The 12,250-nt window shown below is 35.1% G+C and overlaps 1 protein-coding gene across 1 annotated transcript in view; it reads right to left on the bottom strand.

Moving 5' to 3' along the window:
- Positions 1–8,457: 8,457 nt before the first annotated feature.
- Positions 8,458–12,250, bottom strand: part of LOC146896409 (methyl jasmonate esterase 1-like) — a 44,446-nt gene continuing 40,653 nt past the window's right edge. The window contains exons 2-3 of the mRNA XM_085738362.1: positions 9,229–9,366; positions 8,458–8,756 (exon numbers count right to left, since the gene is read on the bottom strand). Of these exons, the coding sequence (XP_085594488.1) occupies positions 8,469–8,756; positions 9,229–9,366 (426 nt within the window). The 3' untranslated portion in view covers positions 8,458–8,468. The remainder of the gene's footprint in view (positions 8,757–9,228; positions 9,367–12,250) is intronic.

A 12,250-nucleotide genomic window follows, 5' to 3' on the forward strand; every position in this document is an offset into this window, starting at 1 on the left:
GAGAACATACTCTATGTGCCATTGTGCAAGTCTTACTGGAATACCACAGATGCTGGACCTGATTTCATCTTCAACAAATGGCGCAAGACCCATTTCTTCTCTTGTTTTCCCTTCTAATTCAGGATACATTAGCACCATCTGACTTTCCTCAGCTAAGGATGCCGCTTTGTTGTAGAATTTTGCTCTTACCCAGAAGTGTCTAACCAGAGCTTCATATGTTGGTCCATTCAACATTTTGAAATAATCCATGAGTCCTTGCTCTTCATAGTAGCTTCTGATTGAACACCTATGAAAATACAGAGAATCAAAGTCCACTGGATTCTCTATCTGAACCTGCAAATCCCATTCTTCCAATTTCATGCTTCTTCCTCTGTAGTCATATTCAGGGACCATTCGTGAAGTAGATACTGAATCTTCTCGTTGCGAGCTTGATGATGCCATTTGATGATTGACGAAGACTTGAAGAAGATGAAGATTTTAGGGTTCTAAGGTTGAGAGAATGCGCTTACTTCGCAAGAGGTTTGAGAGCAAATGTGTTTGTTGTGAGTGAGTAGTGTGTGAATTGACAAAGTATTAAAAGTAAAATGATTGCAATTCAAAAGAGACAAACAAACATAACATTAATGACAAAATTGGGGGCGCGTGAAAAGTACTTTCAAAGCTATTAAATCATCATTGCCCTTTTAGTTATACACCAACACATACAGGCCACGTAAGAAGTTCACAGAGTAACTACCAAGTTAGTGGGCCAGAAGTTACTTTTTAAAAGGTAATTTCCAACGTTTCCACTAATTCAACTATTCAGAAGCAACAAATCCAGCTTCTGGACTTCAGATGCTGACGTCATCATCAGAAGCGAGTTTTCCTCAGAACCTCAATAAAGAGCTTCTGATGGACTACTGCTTCTGAACTAACTTCAGAACCTAAAATCCTATTCAGGAGCAAGCAAGCATTTAATCAGATACAAAGTGCATGTTCAAATTTTTCTTTATAAAATCAAATCTTTCAACAGTTAAAGGCTTAGTAAATATATCAGCCCATTGATTTTCAGTATCAATGAATTGTATATCTAAAATTCCTTTTTGAACATAATCTCTGATAAAATGGTGTTTGATTTCAATGTGCTTAGCTCTTGAATGCAAAATTGGATTTTTAGACAAACAAATAGCAGCAGTATTATCACAATAAATGGGAATACTGTTAGCAGTTATCTGATAATCTTCCAACTGATGTTTCATCCAAAGTAGTTGTGTACAACAACTTGCAGCTGAAATGTATTCTGCTTCTGCTGTAGACATAGCAATAGTTGTTTGTCTTTTGCTAGCCCAGGATATAAGATTATTACCCAGAAATTGATAATTGCCACTGGTTGACTTTCTTTCAATCCTATCACCAGCATAATCAGCATCACAGAATCCAATTAGCTTATAATCTAAGGATTTCCTATAAAGGAGTCCAAGATTGGTTGTTCCTTTCAAATACCTGAAGATTCTCTTGACAGCAGTCATATGAGATTCTCTAGGATCTGATTGGAATCTTGCACACAAGCATACACTGAATAAAATATTTGGCCTAGATGCAGTGAGGTATAACAAAGAACCAATCATACCTCTATACAGCTTCTGATCTACTTTAGTTCCTTCATCTTCTTTGCTCAGGTTGCACGTAGGATGCATTGGAGTGTTCATCACTTTACAATCTTCAAGTTTGAACTTCTTCAGAAGCTCCTTTGTGTACTTTGATTGATGAACATAGACTCCATCTTTGCATTGATTGATTTGAATGCCAAGGAAGAACTTCAGCTCTCCCATCATGCTCATTTCAAATTCATCCTGCATTAACTCAGAAAATTCCTTGCAAAGAGATGCATTAGTAGAACCAAATATTATATCATCAACATATATTTGCACAACAAGAATATCTTTCCCAAGGGTCCTTCTGAAGAGTGTAGTGTCAACCTGTCCTCTCTTAAAATCATTTTTGATTAAGAAATTACTTAGTCTATCATACCAAGCTCTGGGAGCTTGTTTCAAGCCATATAGTGATTTCTTCAATTTAAAAACATGGTCAGGATATTTAATATCCTCAAATCCAGGAGGTTGCTTAACATACACTTCTTCTTCTATGACACCATTGAGAAATGCACTCTTGACATCCATCTGATATAATATTATGCCATGATTAACTGCATAGGAAAGAAGTAACCTGATTGCTTCCAATCTTGCAACTGGAGCAAACGTTTCAGTGTAATCAATGCCTTCTTGTTGACTATACCCTTGTGCAACAAGTCTGGCTTTGTTTCTTGTTACTTCACCTTGCTCATTCAGCTTGTTTCTGAATACCCATTTTGTTCCAATAATGTTCTTGTGCTGAGGTTTGGGTACCAGATCCCACACATCATTTCTTTGAAATTAATTCAACTCTTCTTGCATAGCTAGGATCCATCCATCATCTGAAAGTGCTTCATCAACTGTTGTAGGTTCAATCATTGAGATTAGTCCAATCATTGACTCTTCTTGTCTGAAATGTGATCTTGTTCTTCTTGGACTATCTTTGTTTCCAATGATTAGCTCCTCAGGATGTGAAGACTTGTGTTTGAATGTGTTTCTGGGAGGATCTTCTTGATGTGAGCCATCTTGTGCTTCATCAGAAGCAGTTTCATCTTGCGCTTCTGATGTGGGTTCAGCTTCTGGACTATCTTCAGACTCAGCTATCTGATCAGGCTCTGGAGTAGCCTCAGGAACCTGTATCTCTGCAAAACTTTCACCTTGCTTTGAAGTTTTATCTTCAAGCTCCTTGTCATCAAATTTAACGTGCATAGATTCTTCAACACAAAGTGTTTCTGAATTATACACTCTGTATGCCTTTGACCTTTCAGAGTAACCTAAGAAGATTCCTCTTTGGGCCTTGGCATCAAATTTCTTTAGGTAGAGCTTGTTGTTCAGAATGTAACATGTACATCCAAATTGATGAAAGTAAGAGATATTGGGTTTTCTTCCTTTAAAGAGTTCATATGCTGTTTTCTCCAAAATAGGTCTAATATAGATCCTGTTTTGAACATAGCAAGCTGTATTCACTGCTTCTGCCCAAAAATGTTTTGGTAAATTGTTTTCATGAATCATGGTTCTGGCCATTTCTTGTAAAGTTCTATTCTTTCTCTCTACAACCCCATTTTGTTGTGGTGTTCTAGGAGAAGAGAATTCATGGAAAATTCCATGTTTTTCACAAAAAGCTTCAAATGGCTCATTTTCAAATTCTCCACCATGATCACTTCTGATTTTCAAAATTTTTGATTCTTTTTCAGATTGAATTTGAGTGCAGAAGCTACTGAATACATCACACGCAACATCTTTACTCTTTATGAATTTCACCCAAGTCCATCTGCTGTAATCATCAACAATGACTAATCCATATCTACTTCCATATAAGGATGCAGTATTCACTGGTCCAAATAAATCAATATGGAGTAATTCTAAAGGTCTTGAGGTTGAAACAATGTCTTTGGTTTTAAAAGATGATTTCACAATTTTCCCTCTCTGACATGCACCACAGAGTGCATCTGAATGTTAGTCAATGTCTGGTGGCCCTTTCACAAGTTGTAACTTACTAAGCTTAGAGATTAATCTCCAGTTAGCATGTCCCAACCTTCTGTGCCACATCCATTTCTTATCATTCACTGATAGTAGGCAAATCACCTTCTGATCAGCCAGTTCAGAAAAATTGATTTTATAGACATTGTCAACTCTCTTTCCCTTGAACACAATGGATTTGTCTTCCTTGTTGATTACTGTACAGTTGGGTTTTTCAAAAAGCACATCATAACCATTATCACAAAATTGACTAATGCTCAAAAGGTTATGTTCAAGACCATCTACCAACCATACATTATTAATTGAGGTAGAGGAATTACCAATAGTTCCTGTACCTATGATCTTGCCTGACTGGTTGCCTCCAAATTTCACATTTCCTCCCTCTTTCATTGTTAGGCTGAGGAACATGGACTTGTCTCCTGTCATGTGTCTTGAGCAACCGCTGTCTAGGTACCATGACCTTTGCTTTGGCACTGCTCTTAGACATACCTCATTTTCATCTTCTGAGTCTGAGTCTGATCCAGCTTCTGAAGTTGCTGTTGCTACCAACCCAACAGCCACCTTTGCATCTTCATCAGCTTCCTCTTTATCAGATCCAGATTCACTACCCAAATCATCCCAGGTTGCCATTAAACTCTGCTTAATCTGCTTCTTGAATTTGCTTGGTTTGAATGTAGACCTCTTTGACTTGTCCTTTGACTTTTCTCTTTGAAGATCAGGGCATTCAGCAATGAAGTGACATGGCTTCTTACAGTTGAAGCATCCCTTCTGATCTTCTTTCCTTGAGCTTCTGGAGTTACCCCTTCTGGAGAGAAACTTTATGTTCTTCTTGGCCAGATATTGAAGTCTGTTTGAAAGCATGGCCATTTCTGCAGCATCTGGTTCAGAATCTGAACTTGACTGTTCTTCCTCTTCAGATTCAACCACTTTGAGAGCTTTTGATGACTTGCCTTTGGATGGAAGAGCTATTGATTTACTCTTCTTAGTAGACTCATGTTCATTAAGACTTAACTCATGAACTTTGAGAGAACTAACAAGATCTTCGACACTTAAAGTGTTTAAATCTTTAGCTTCCTCAATGGCAGTCACTTTTGGTCTCCATCTGGCAGGTAAGCTTCTGAGTATCTTGCTTACATGATCAGAAGCAACATAGCTCTTCTTTAGAATCTGTAGACCAGAAACTAAGGTTTGAAACCTTGAGTACATCTCCTCAATAGTTTCATCATCCTTCATCTTGAATAACTCATACTGATGTACAAGCTGGAGAGCCTTTGCTTCTTTGACCTTCTTGCTCCCTTCATAATTTGAACAGAGAGAAGCAAACATAGCTTTAGCAGTGGATTTGTCACTCATCTTCATGTATTCTGCTTTGGGTATGGCAGTGACAAGAGCTCCTCTGATAATATGATGCTTCTTGTAAAGTTTCCTCAGTTCTGGAGTATGTTTCTTTCTATCCACAGCAGCTCCTTCTTCATCAAGGACTAAATCACCAACACCATCTTCCAGAATATCCCATAATTCTTCATCTAGGCTCATGATGTAACTGTAAAAGTTGGTCTTCCACCAAGAGAACTCTTCAGCATCTCCATTGAACTTTGGAACTTTTCCAACACTGGTTTTCTTACTATCACTATAATCATGTGAGACATGTTTATAGCTAGTATCACCAGGACCAGTAGGAGTAGGGGTAGACATGTTTTTCTCAGATCTTTGACTGTTGCACGGTTAAGTGTTACACAACAGACCAAGGCTCTAGATACCAATTGAAGGTGAGAAAAACACAAGAAGGGGGGTTGAATTGTGTTTTGAAAAATTCTTCGTTTCTCTAAACAACTGAATACACTGATCAGAAGCTAAGTGAGACAGCTTCTGAAGTGATAATCAGAATCTAAATGCAGCGGAATAAAACAGAGAGAGAGAAGAAGAACGACACAAAGCAATTATACTGGTTCCTTCCACAAACCGGAAGTAGTCCAGTCCCCCTTGCACTTCCAAGGAGATTTCACTATGAGTAATATCTGATTACAAATGCTCAAGCACACAAGCAAGAGACTTCCAATGCTCAAGCACACAAGCAAGAGACTTCCTTTGCTCAAGAACACAATCAAGAGACTTCCTGCTCAAGCACAACTGCAAGAGACTTCCTAACTAAACAAAATTACACAGAAAATTGTTTAAGGTTGAACACTTGATATACAATCAGAGGTGCTCACAATACAAATCAGATACAGACTCAATGGACTTAAGAATTTCTAAGATATGACTTTGAGACACAGAAATTCTAAGTGAATGCAGAACAATTTCAGCAGAGATTTGGTACTTGTGAAAATCTTTGTGAGTCTTTCGTTCAGAGTTCATGCATTACCAAATCTCTAGGTCTTTACTCCTTTATATAGAGGTGTGAAAGAGACGTTGTGAAATTGCCAGCACACCAAAGAGTCGTTGTTGAAGCTTGATCTTTCACCAATGATCTTTTGCCTGATTTGGTTGTTGTCCTATGAAGAACAAATTTGAAATCCATTCCTTATCCAAGGGAACATCTATGCAGGCGAAACCGTATTCTGGAGCTGTTTTCTTGTCCTATAGCGTGGACACAAAACAGAGTAGTGGAGAACGTGGTTGTACAATTCGTACAAAGTACAATGTCAACGCTTTCGTCCAAAATGCAAGCACACGCCTTCAAACACCTTTGAAATGACCGTTGCAAACTCCACTAATCCTTTGTTTGTGTTTTCGAATCCAATTGACAGCTTTTGCATTGATAATTCTTCAATTCTTGATTCTTTGCAAATCCAGTTGATATTCAGCTTCTGGTGAAATGGCTTCTGATGAGGCAGCTTCTGATGATGCAGCTTCTGATGATATGACTTCTGCAGCTTCTGATGACGCAGCTTCTAATGATGTGGCTTCTGGACCTCTTGTCTTCAGAAGCACTATTCTTCAGGAGCAGCTTACTTCAGGAGCGCTATTTCTTCAGGAGCAGCTTGACTTCAGGAGCGCTTTTTCTCTTCAGTAGCAAGTTGCCTTCAGGAGCGTCCAAGCTTCAAATTTTTGTTGTTTCCATAGCTCTTTATTTGCTCATTCAGAACCAATGATGATGTAACTTTATAATTATGGTCCTGTACACTTGAACAAATATTAGCTAGTCCAATTTACAATTTTTAATACCTTGTTATCATCAAAACCCTTTAAGGTTCATTGTTAAACACATTTTGTTCCAACAAAGTTTACGCAACATTTTTAAAACCCAAACAAAGTTTTCCTCTTTCTCATGCATCAAGAATCCAAACCCAACCGAATATGTCAAATCGGTCGAAGTTACCCCAACTACCTCAAACATTGGCATCTTATACAAGTTGGTTTTGTAGGTGGAGTCCATAACCAAAACCGTTGGAAAATTGTTAAACAACTTAACGGATGTTGGATGAGCCCAAAAGATATCTTCGATTGTATTACTTTCACCATGTGTTCTTGAGTAATAAGTATAGTTGTGCTCCTCCAACTTCGAGATTAGATATTGCAACGGCTTCTTGTCACCTCTATTTGCCTTCCATATTTTTTGACGTTCATTGTACACTTGCTTCACATTTGTCATGCAATGTGGTCGTTTGTTCTTCAAGTGTATCAAAATATTTCTTGGAAGCATCTTGCTCTTGGTCAAGTCATGTATAATCTTCTTGTCATCCTCCTTTAATCTACCGGCAAGAATGTGTCCTTCTAAAGCCGGCTCCATCGCATGGTTGTGAACTCCATTAAGAATGTTCAATCCCCATTCCTTTGTTTGCGTACTTTGATATCCACTAATCATGAACAAGCACCCGCATTTTCTTGAGCCCGTTGTCGCATGCTTTGGTTTTTTTTTAGGCACTTTGTGAGCTCCACTCCTTTCACACACTAGGCGCAATATTGGATGGATCAAGCTTGATCTTTGTGTAACAATTGTAAATCCCGCCTTATTTGCTTGACACTGTACCCACCCAAGCAATTCTTCTCTATCTTGAAACTTAATGTCGTCAGAAAAAAACCTAGCCGTGTCCACTTCGTGGGCTTGAAGTGGGACAACACCGGGGCTAACATATTTAGAAGCTTCAACATGGACGGAAGCTCCATCAATGTTTGGTTTGACTTCAACCTTAGGCGGTTTGACATCTCCGGAAATTTGGACAAAATTACGTTTTGTCTCTCCCGAAACATCTTCCGCGTTCTCGGTCATTACTATAATTAAACAACACAAAAATATAAATTAACAACTTACTAATGCATAAACATCAATGCCATAATGAACTAAAACAAAAAAAACAAAAAAAAAACAAAGAAAATTTTTTTTGGAAAAAATGGCAGTAGCTGCCATTTTTTCGTTCCAAAATTTTTTCCTAAGTGTTCCTCGGTAGTTAACTACCGAGGTTTTCCTCGGCAGTAAGGTACCGAGGTTTTCCTCGGCAGTAAACTACCGAGATTCCCCATGACAGTGTTACGTAACTGACGTTGTAAAACCACCATGACAGTGTTACAAATCCAAAAAATAAACCGAATAAAATGCACAATACCTGTTTTTTTACGTCAAAAGTGTGTTGAATCATCCTATGCTTGATGCTTGAATCATTTTGGAGCAAGATTTGATGAAAAAAATTTAGGATTTTGGGTTGGATTGGAGTTGTATGGAAGGTGATGAGAAAATAGTGTGTAGGGGGAGCAGGTGACTGTTTCATCTGATGAAACAGCTTTTCTCGGCAGTTAACTCCCGAGGAATTCCTCGGCAGTTAACTGCAGCCGGATTTCAAATTCCTCGGCAGTTAACTGCCGAGGGGGTAAAAGGGTATTTTACATGTGTGTCCCAGCCATATGGAATGTGTCAACAACAATTTTCTAAAACCATATCTAATATTTGTGAGCAGTCTTTAGAATGTGAGAGGTGAGTTTTTTAGGTTTGGAGAACATGACCATGTGATCTGAATCCTTTATCACTTTCACCTCATCATATGGACCAGTTCTCTCAATTATCCATAATTGCAGATCCTCTCTAATGAAAATGTCTCCTTTGGAAATAATGAAGACTTTTGGTACCCTTCCATTCCTCTGCTTGGTAACTCTTGTTTCTTTCAACACCAGTTTTTCGTCATTAAAGATAGGATGTGGTCTCACCAACGACGATCCAAGTGTCAAATCCTGCGCATGTTACCATCAATAATTGGCTTCAATGTAAATTAATAAAATATGTATAATATAATATAATATGGTATGTTAAGGTAACTTAGGGTATACATAACAAATAAGTGTATAGATTTTTGGTCTTAACCCCCTCCTTGCTAGGGAAGGCCTTCTAATAATTTGAAGTTTAATCGAGACATAAATAAAGTCTAACTAATGCTTATTATAAAACAAGATTGAAATTCACATTCTCCTAGACAAATTATTTTAACAGAAGTCAAGGTTGATTCAATAAATCTAAAGGTTTAAAACGAACTTTAAAATACGTCTTTAAAAAATAACTACAATAAAATTATAGACATTTTCAATCTAATTAGTTTTGCATTATTATATAATGCTTAAATAAATATTAATTGCAGTCAAATGATTCAATTAAAGTAAAAATATTTACCTTTATTTCAAATTTTCAATCAACAGCAAAAAAAATTACCTCATTAGGCGATAATTGATACAGATTGGATGCCAAGAGTTTGGATCCAAATAACAAGGCAGTTGGAGGACTGTTTGGTCCATCAGAGAAGACTAACTGTGGTGGATCTTGTTGAGTGGAATTTAATCTTCTCTGATTCTATGAGGCAATAAAACAAAATGAGACAAATTAAAAAAATGTGACAATAAGCTTCCACAATTAAAATTAAAACTCAGAAAATTCTAAATTAAAATTCATTAAAGTATTTTAGGTTTCTTCATGGGATTCCGAGTTTATTCTTTTTTAGGGAGCATTTGAGTTTAAATTTCTGAGTTAATGAAGATGTTAAAAAAGATGAAGAACCCTAATAATTTTAATTTTGAATTTTAATTTCTAATAAAAGGTATTAGATAATATCTTAACAACTATGCGTACTTTTTGTAACTTAAATGATCAATATGAAAAAAAATTATAAAAGTTCAATTAAAAAAATAATCAAATTCAAAAGACTTGATGTATAATATTGCCTAATTTTTATGGTGAATTCTAGGGTGAGAGTTCAATCAAGTCCCTCACCGGTGGAGCATGAAAAAATTACCATTAGATTTAAATAATGGTCTAGATCTATTGAAAATAAAAATGAGAACATCCATATATTTTCACACACAATTCTACTTACCCCATCTCTTTCCCAACCGCATCATCTCAAACTACCAAAGATCTTTGGCATATACTTGCTGGATTGTTGGAAACCAAGACAATACGATGAAATAATGTTTGAAAACATAGGTCCCTGCCCAATATACTTGAGATAATAATACCGGAATATGATCAAAATTCATTCACAAAGATTTTTCACTGTTAGAAATTGTTGAAAGTAATATTTTATACATGATATATCAAATGAATCCAAATTCAAGAATTAAAATTATTGCGGTTATGTTTGCTTATGGCATTATCGTTCCTGATTTTGCTTGACAATTGAGTTGCCAAATTATAAAACATCCCTTGAAAATTATTTAATGTTGATAACCACAAACTGCACTTTTGTCCTGATTTTTAACACACAAACAAAGAAATCAAGACTTGTTCTTTGAATTCAACAAGTTAACAAAGATAGATCGAGAATAGAAAATTAAGCAATTCACCCTTTTTTTTAATTTTTCAGCAAGCATCCGTAGACTTTTGGAGTTTGAGAGGATGCAGTTGAAAAAATAATAAAAGTAGATAAGATTGTGTGTGGGAAAGTGTAGATGTTATCAGTTTTATTTTCAATAGATCTGGATCCTTGATTAAATTCGACGGTAATTTTTGTATGCTTCACCGGTGAAGGACTTGATTGATCCCTCACCCTAGAATCCACCTTAATATAAATATATATAACCATGGTTACTATTTACCAACATCTACTATGAGAAAAAGACAAAGCCAAGTACCCTACTATGAGAAAAAGACAAAGCCAAGTACCTCTTGAAGTAAACATATCAATTTCATCGTGGCAAAGAAAAGCAATGGAAAGTTTTTCATATCGACTATCACATATCGATATAAATTTTCATATCGACTATCACATATCGATATAAATTTTCTAAGTTTTTCATATCGACTATCACATATCGTTATAAATTTTCTTCTGCATATATAAACATATAAAATTTTGAAAATAGTCACGAGTTTTCAAAAGTTTTTCATATCGACTATCACATATCGATATAAATTTTCATATCGACTATCACATATCGATATAAATTTTCTAAGTTTTTCATTTCGACTATGACATATCGTTATAAATTTTCTTCTGCATATATAAACATATAAAATCCTCAACGAGTGTGATTTAAATATTTAATGGTGTTTTAAATATAAATAAAAACTTATTTAATAGACACACTACATTAATGATATTTTGAAAATAGTTATGAGTTTGCATATCGACTTTTTCATATATGTATATAAAAATTAGTTTATGTAAATTTAAATACATAAAATTTGCAATGGATGCGGTGCAAACATTGAACGATATTTTCCATATAAAATAAAAAGTTACTTTATAGAAACGCTACATTAATTTTGATTTTGAAAATAGTCATGAGTTTTTAAAATTTTATCATATCGACTTTCTCATATATGTATATAAAAATTTGTTTTCGCATATATAAGCAAATAAAATCAATAACTGGTGTAACTCAACTATTTAACAAATTTTTGTATATGTAAGAGGAAAACAGCTAAGAGAAATATTACAATAAAACTCATAATTTTCATTTAATATCTATAAACATTCTACAATATTAACAATCTAATTATTTTTATATAATTAACAATCTAATTATTTTTATATAATTATTGCAATGTTACACGACCCGTGCGAAAGCACACGGGTCTTTTTGCACGGGTCTTTTACTAGTTACATTCATATGGTTTGAAGAATAATTCCCAATCATACAGTTAAAAAAATTCTGCCAAAATAAAGAAATATCACCCCCTCTACCTTATATATATGAAGCAAAACAATAATCATAACCCATCAAATAGGAAAATTTTCTTGATTTTATTTAGATGGACCAGCGTCTCACTAAGAAAAATAGCATCTTACCTAAGGGAGTTTCTACGGTACACCCTTAAATTAAGGTGTACCGGTACACCTATTTTATAAATCAATAAGTTAACGATAATTTTTATGTAATAAAGAGATATTTATCGACTTTTATATTTTAGAAAATATTATCCCATAAAAAAAAGGGTTAATTAAGTAAATGGTCCCTATAAATATTCAGAATTTTGTTTTTAGTCCCCACAAAATAAAATCACACTTTTTAGTCCCTATAAAATTTTCCATCAACATTTTTAGTCCCTATAAAATTTTCCATCAGCATTTTTAGTCCCTATAAAATTTTTCCATCAGCATTTTTAGTCCCTAAAATGCTTAAGGAAAATGTCACAAGGACTAAAAAGTGTGATTTTATTTTATAGGGACTAAAAACAAAACTGTGAATATTTATAGGGACTAAAAACTTAATTAACCCTAAAAAAAAAACAACAT

This window comes from Medicago sativa, chromosome 8 (assembly GCF_051527215.1).
Source record: "Medicago sativa cultivar Bolivia chromosome 8, Bolivia_mono, whole genome shotgun sequence".
NCBI classification, from domain to species: domain Eukaryota; kingdom Viridiplantae; phylum Streptophyta; class Magnoliopsida; order Fabales; family Fabaceae; genus Medicago; species Medicago sativa.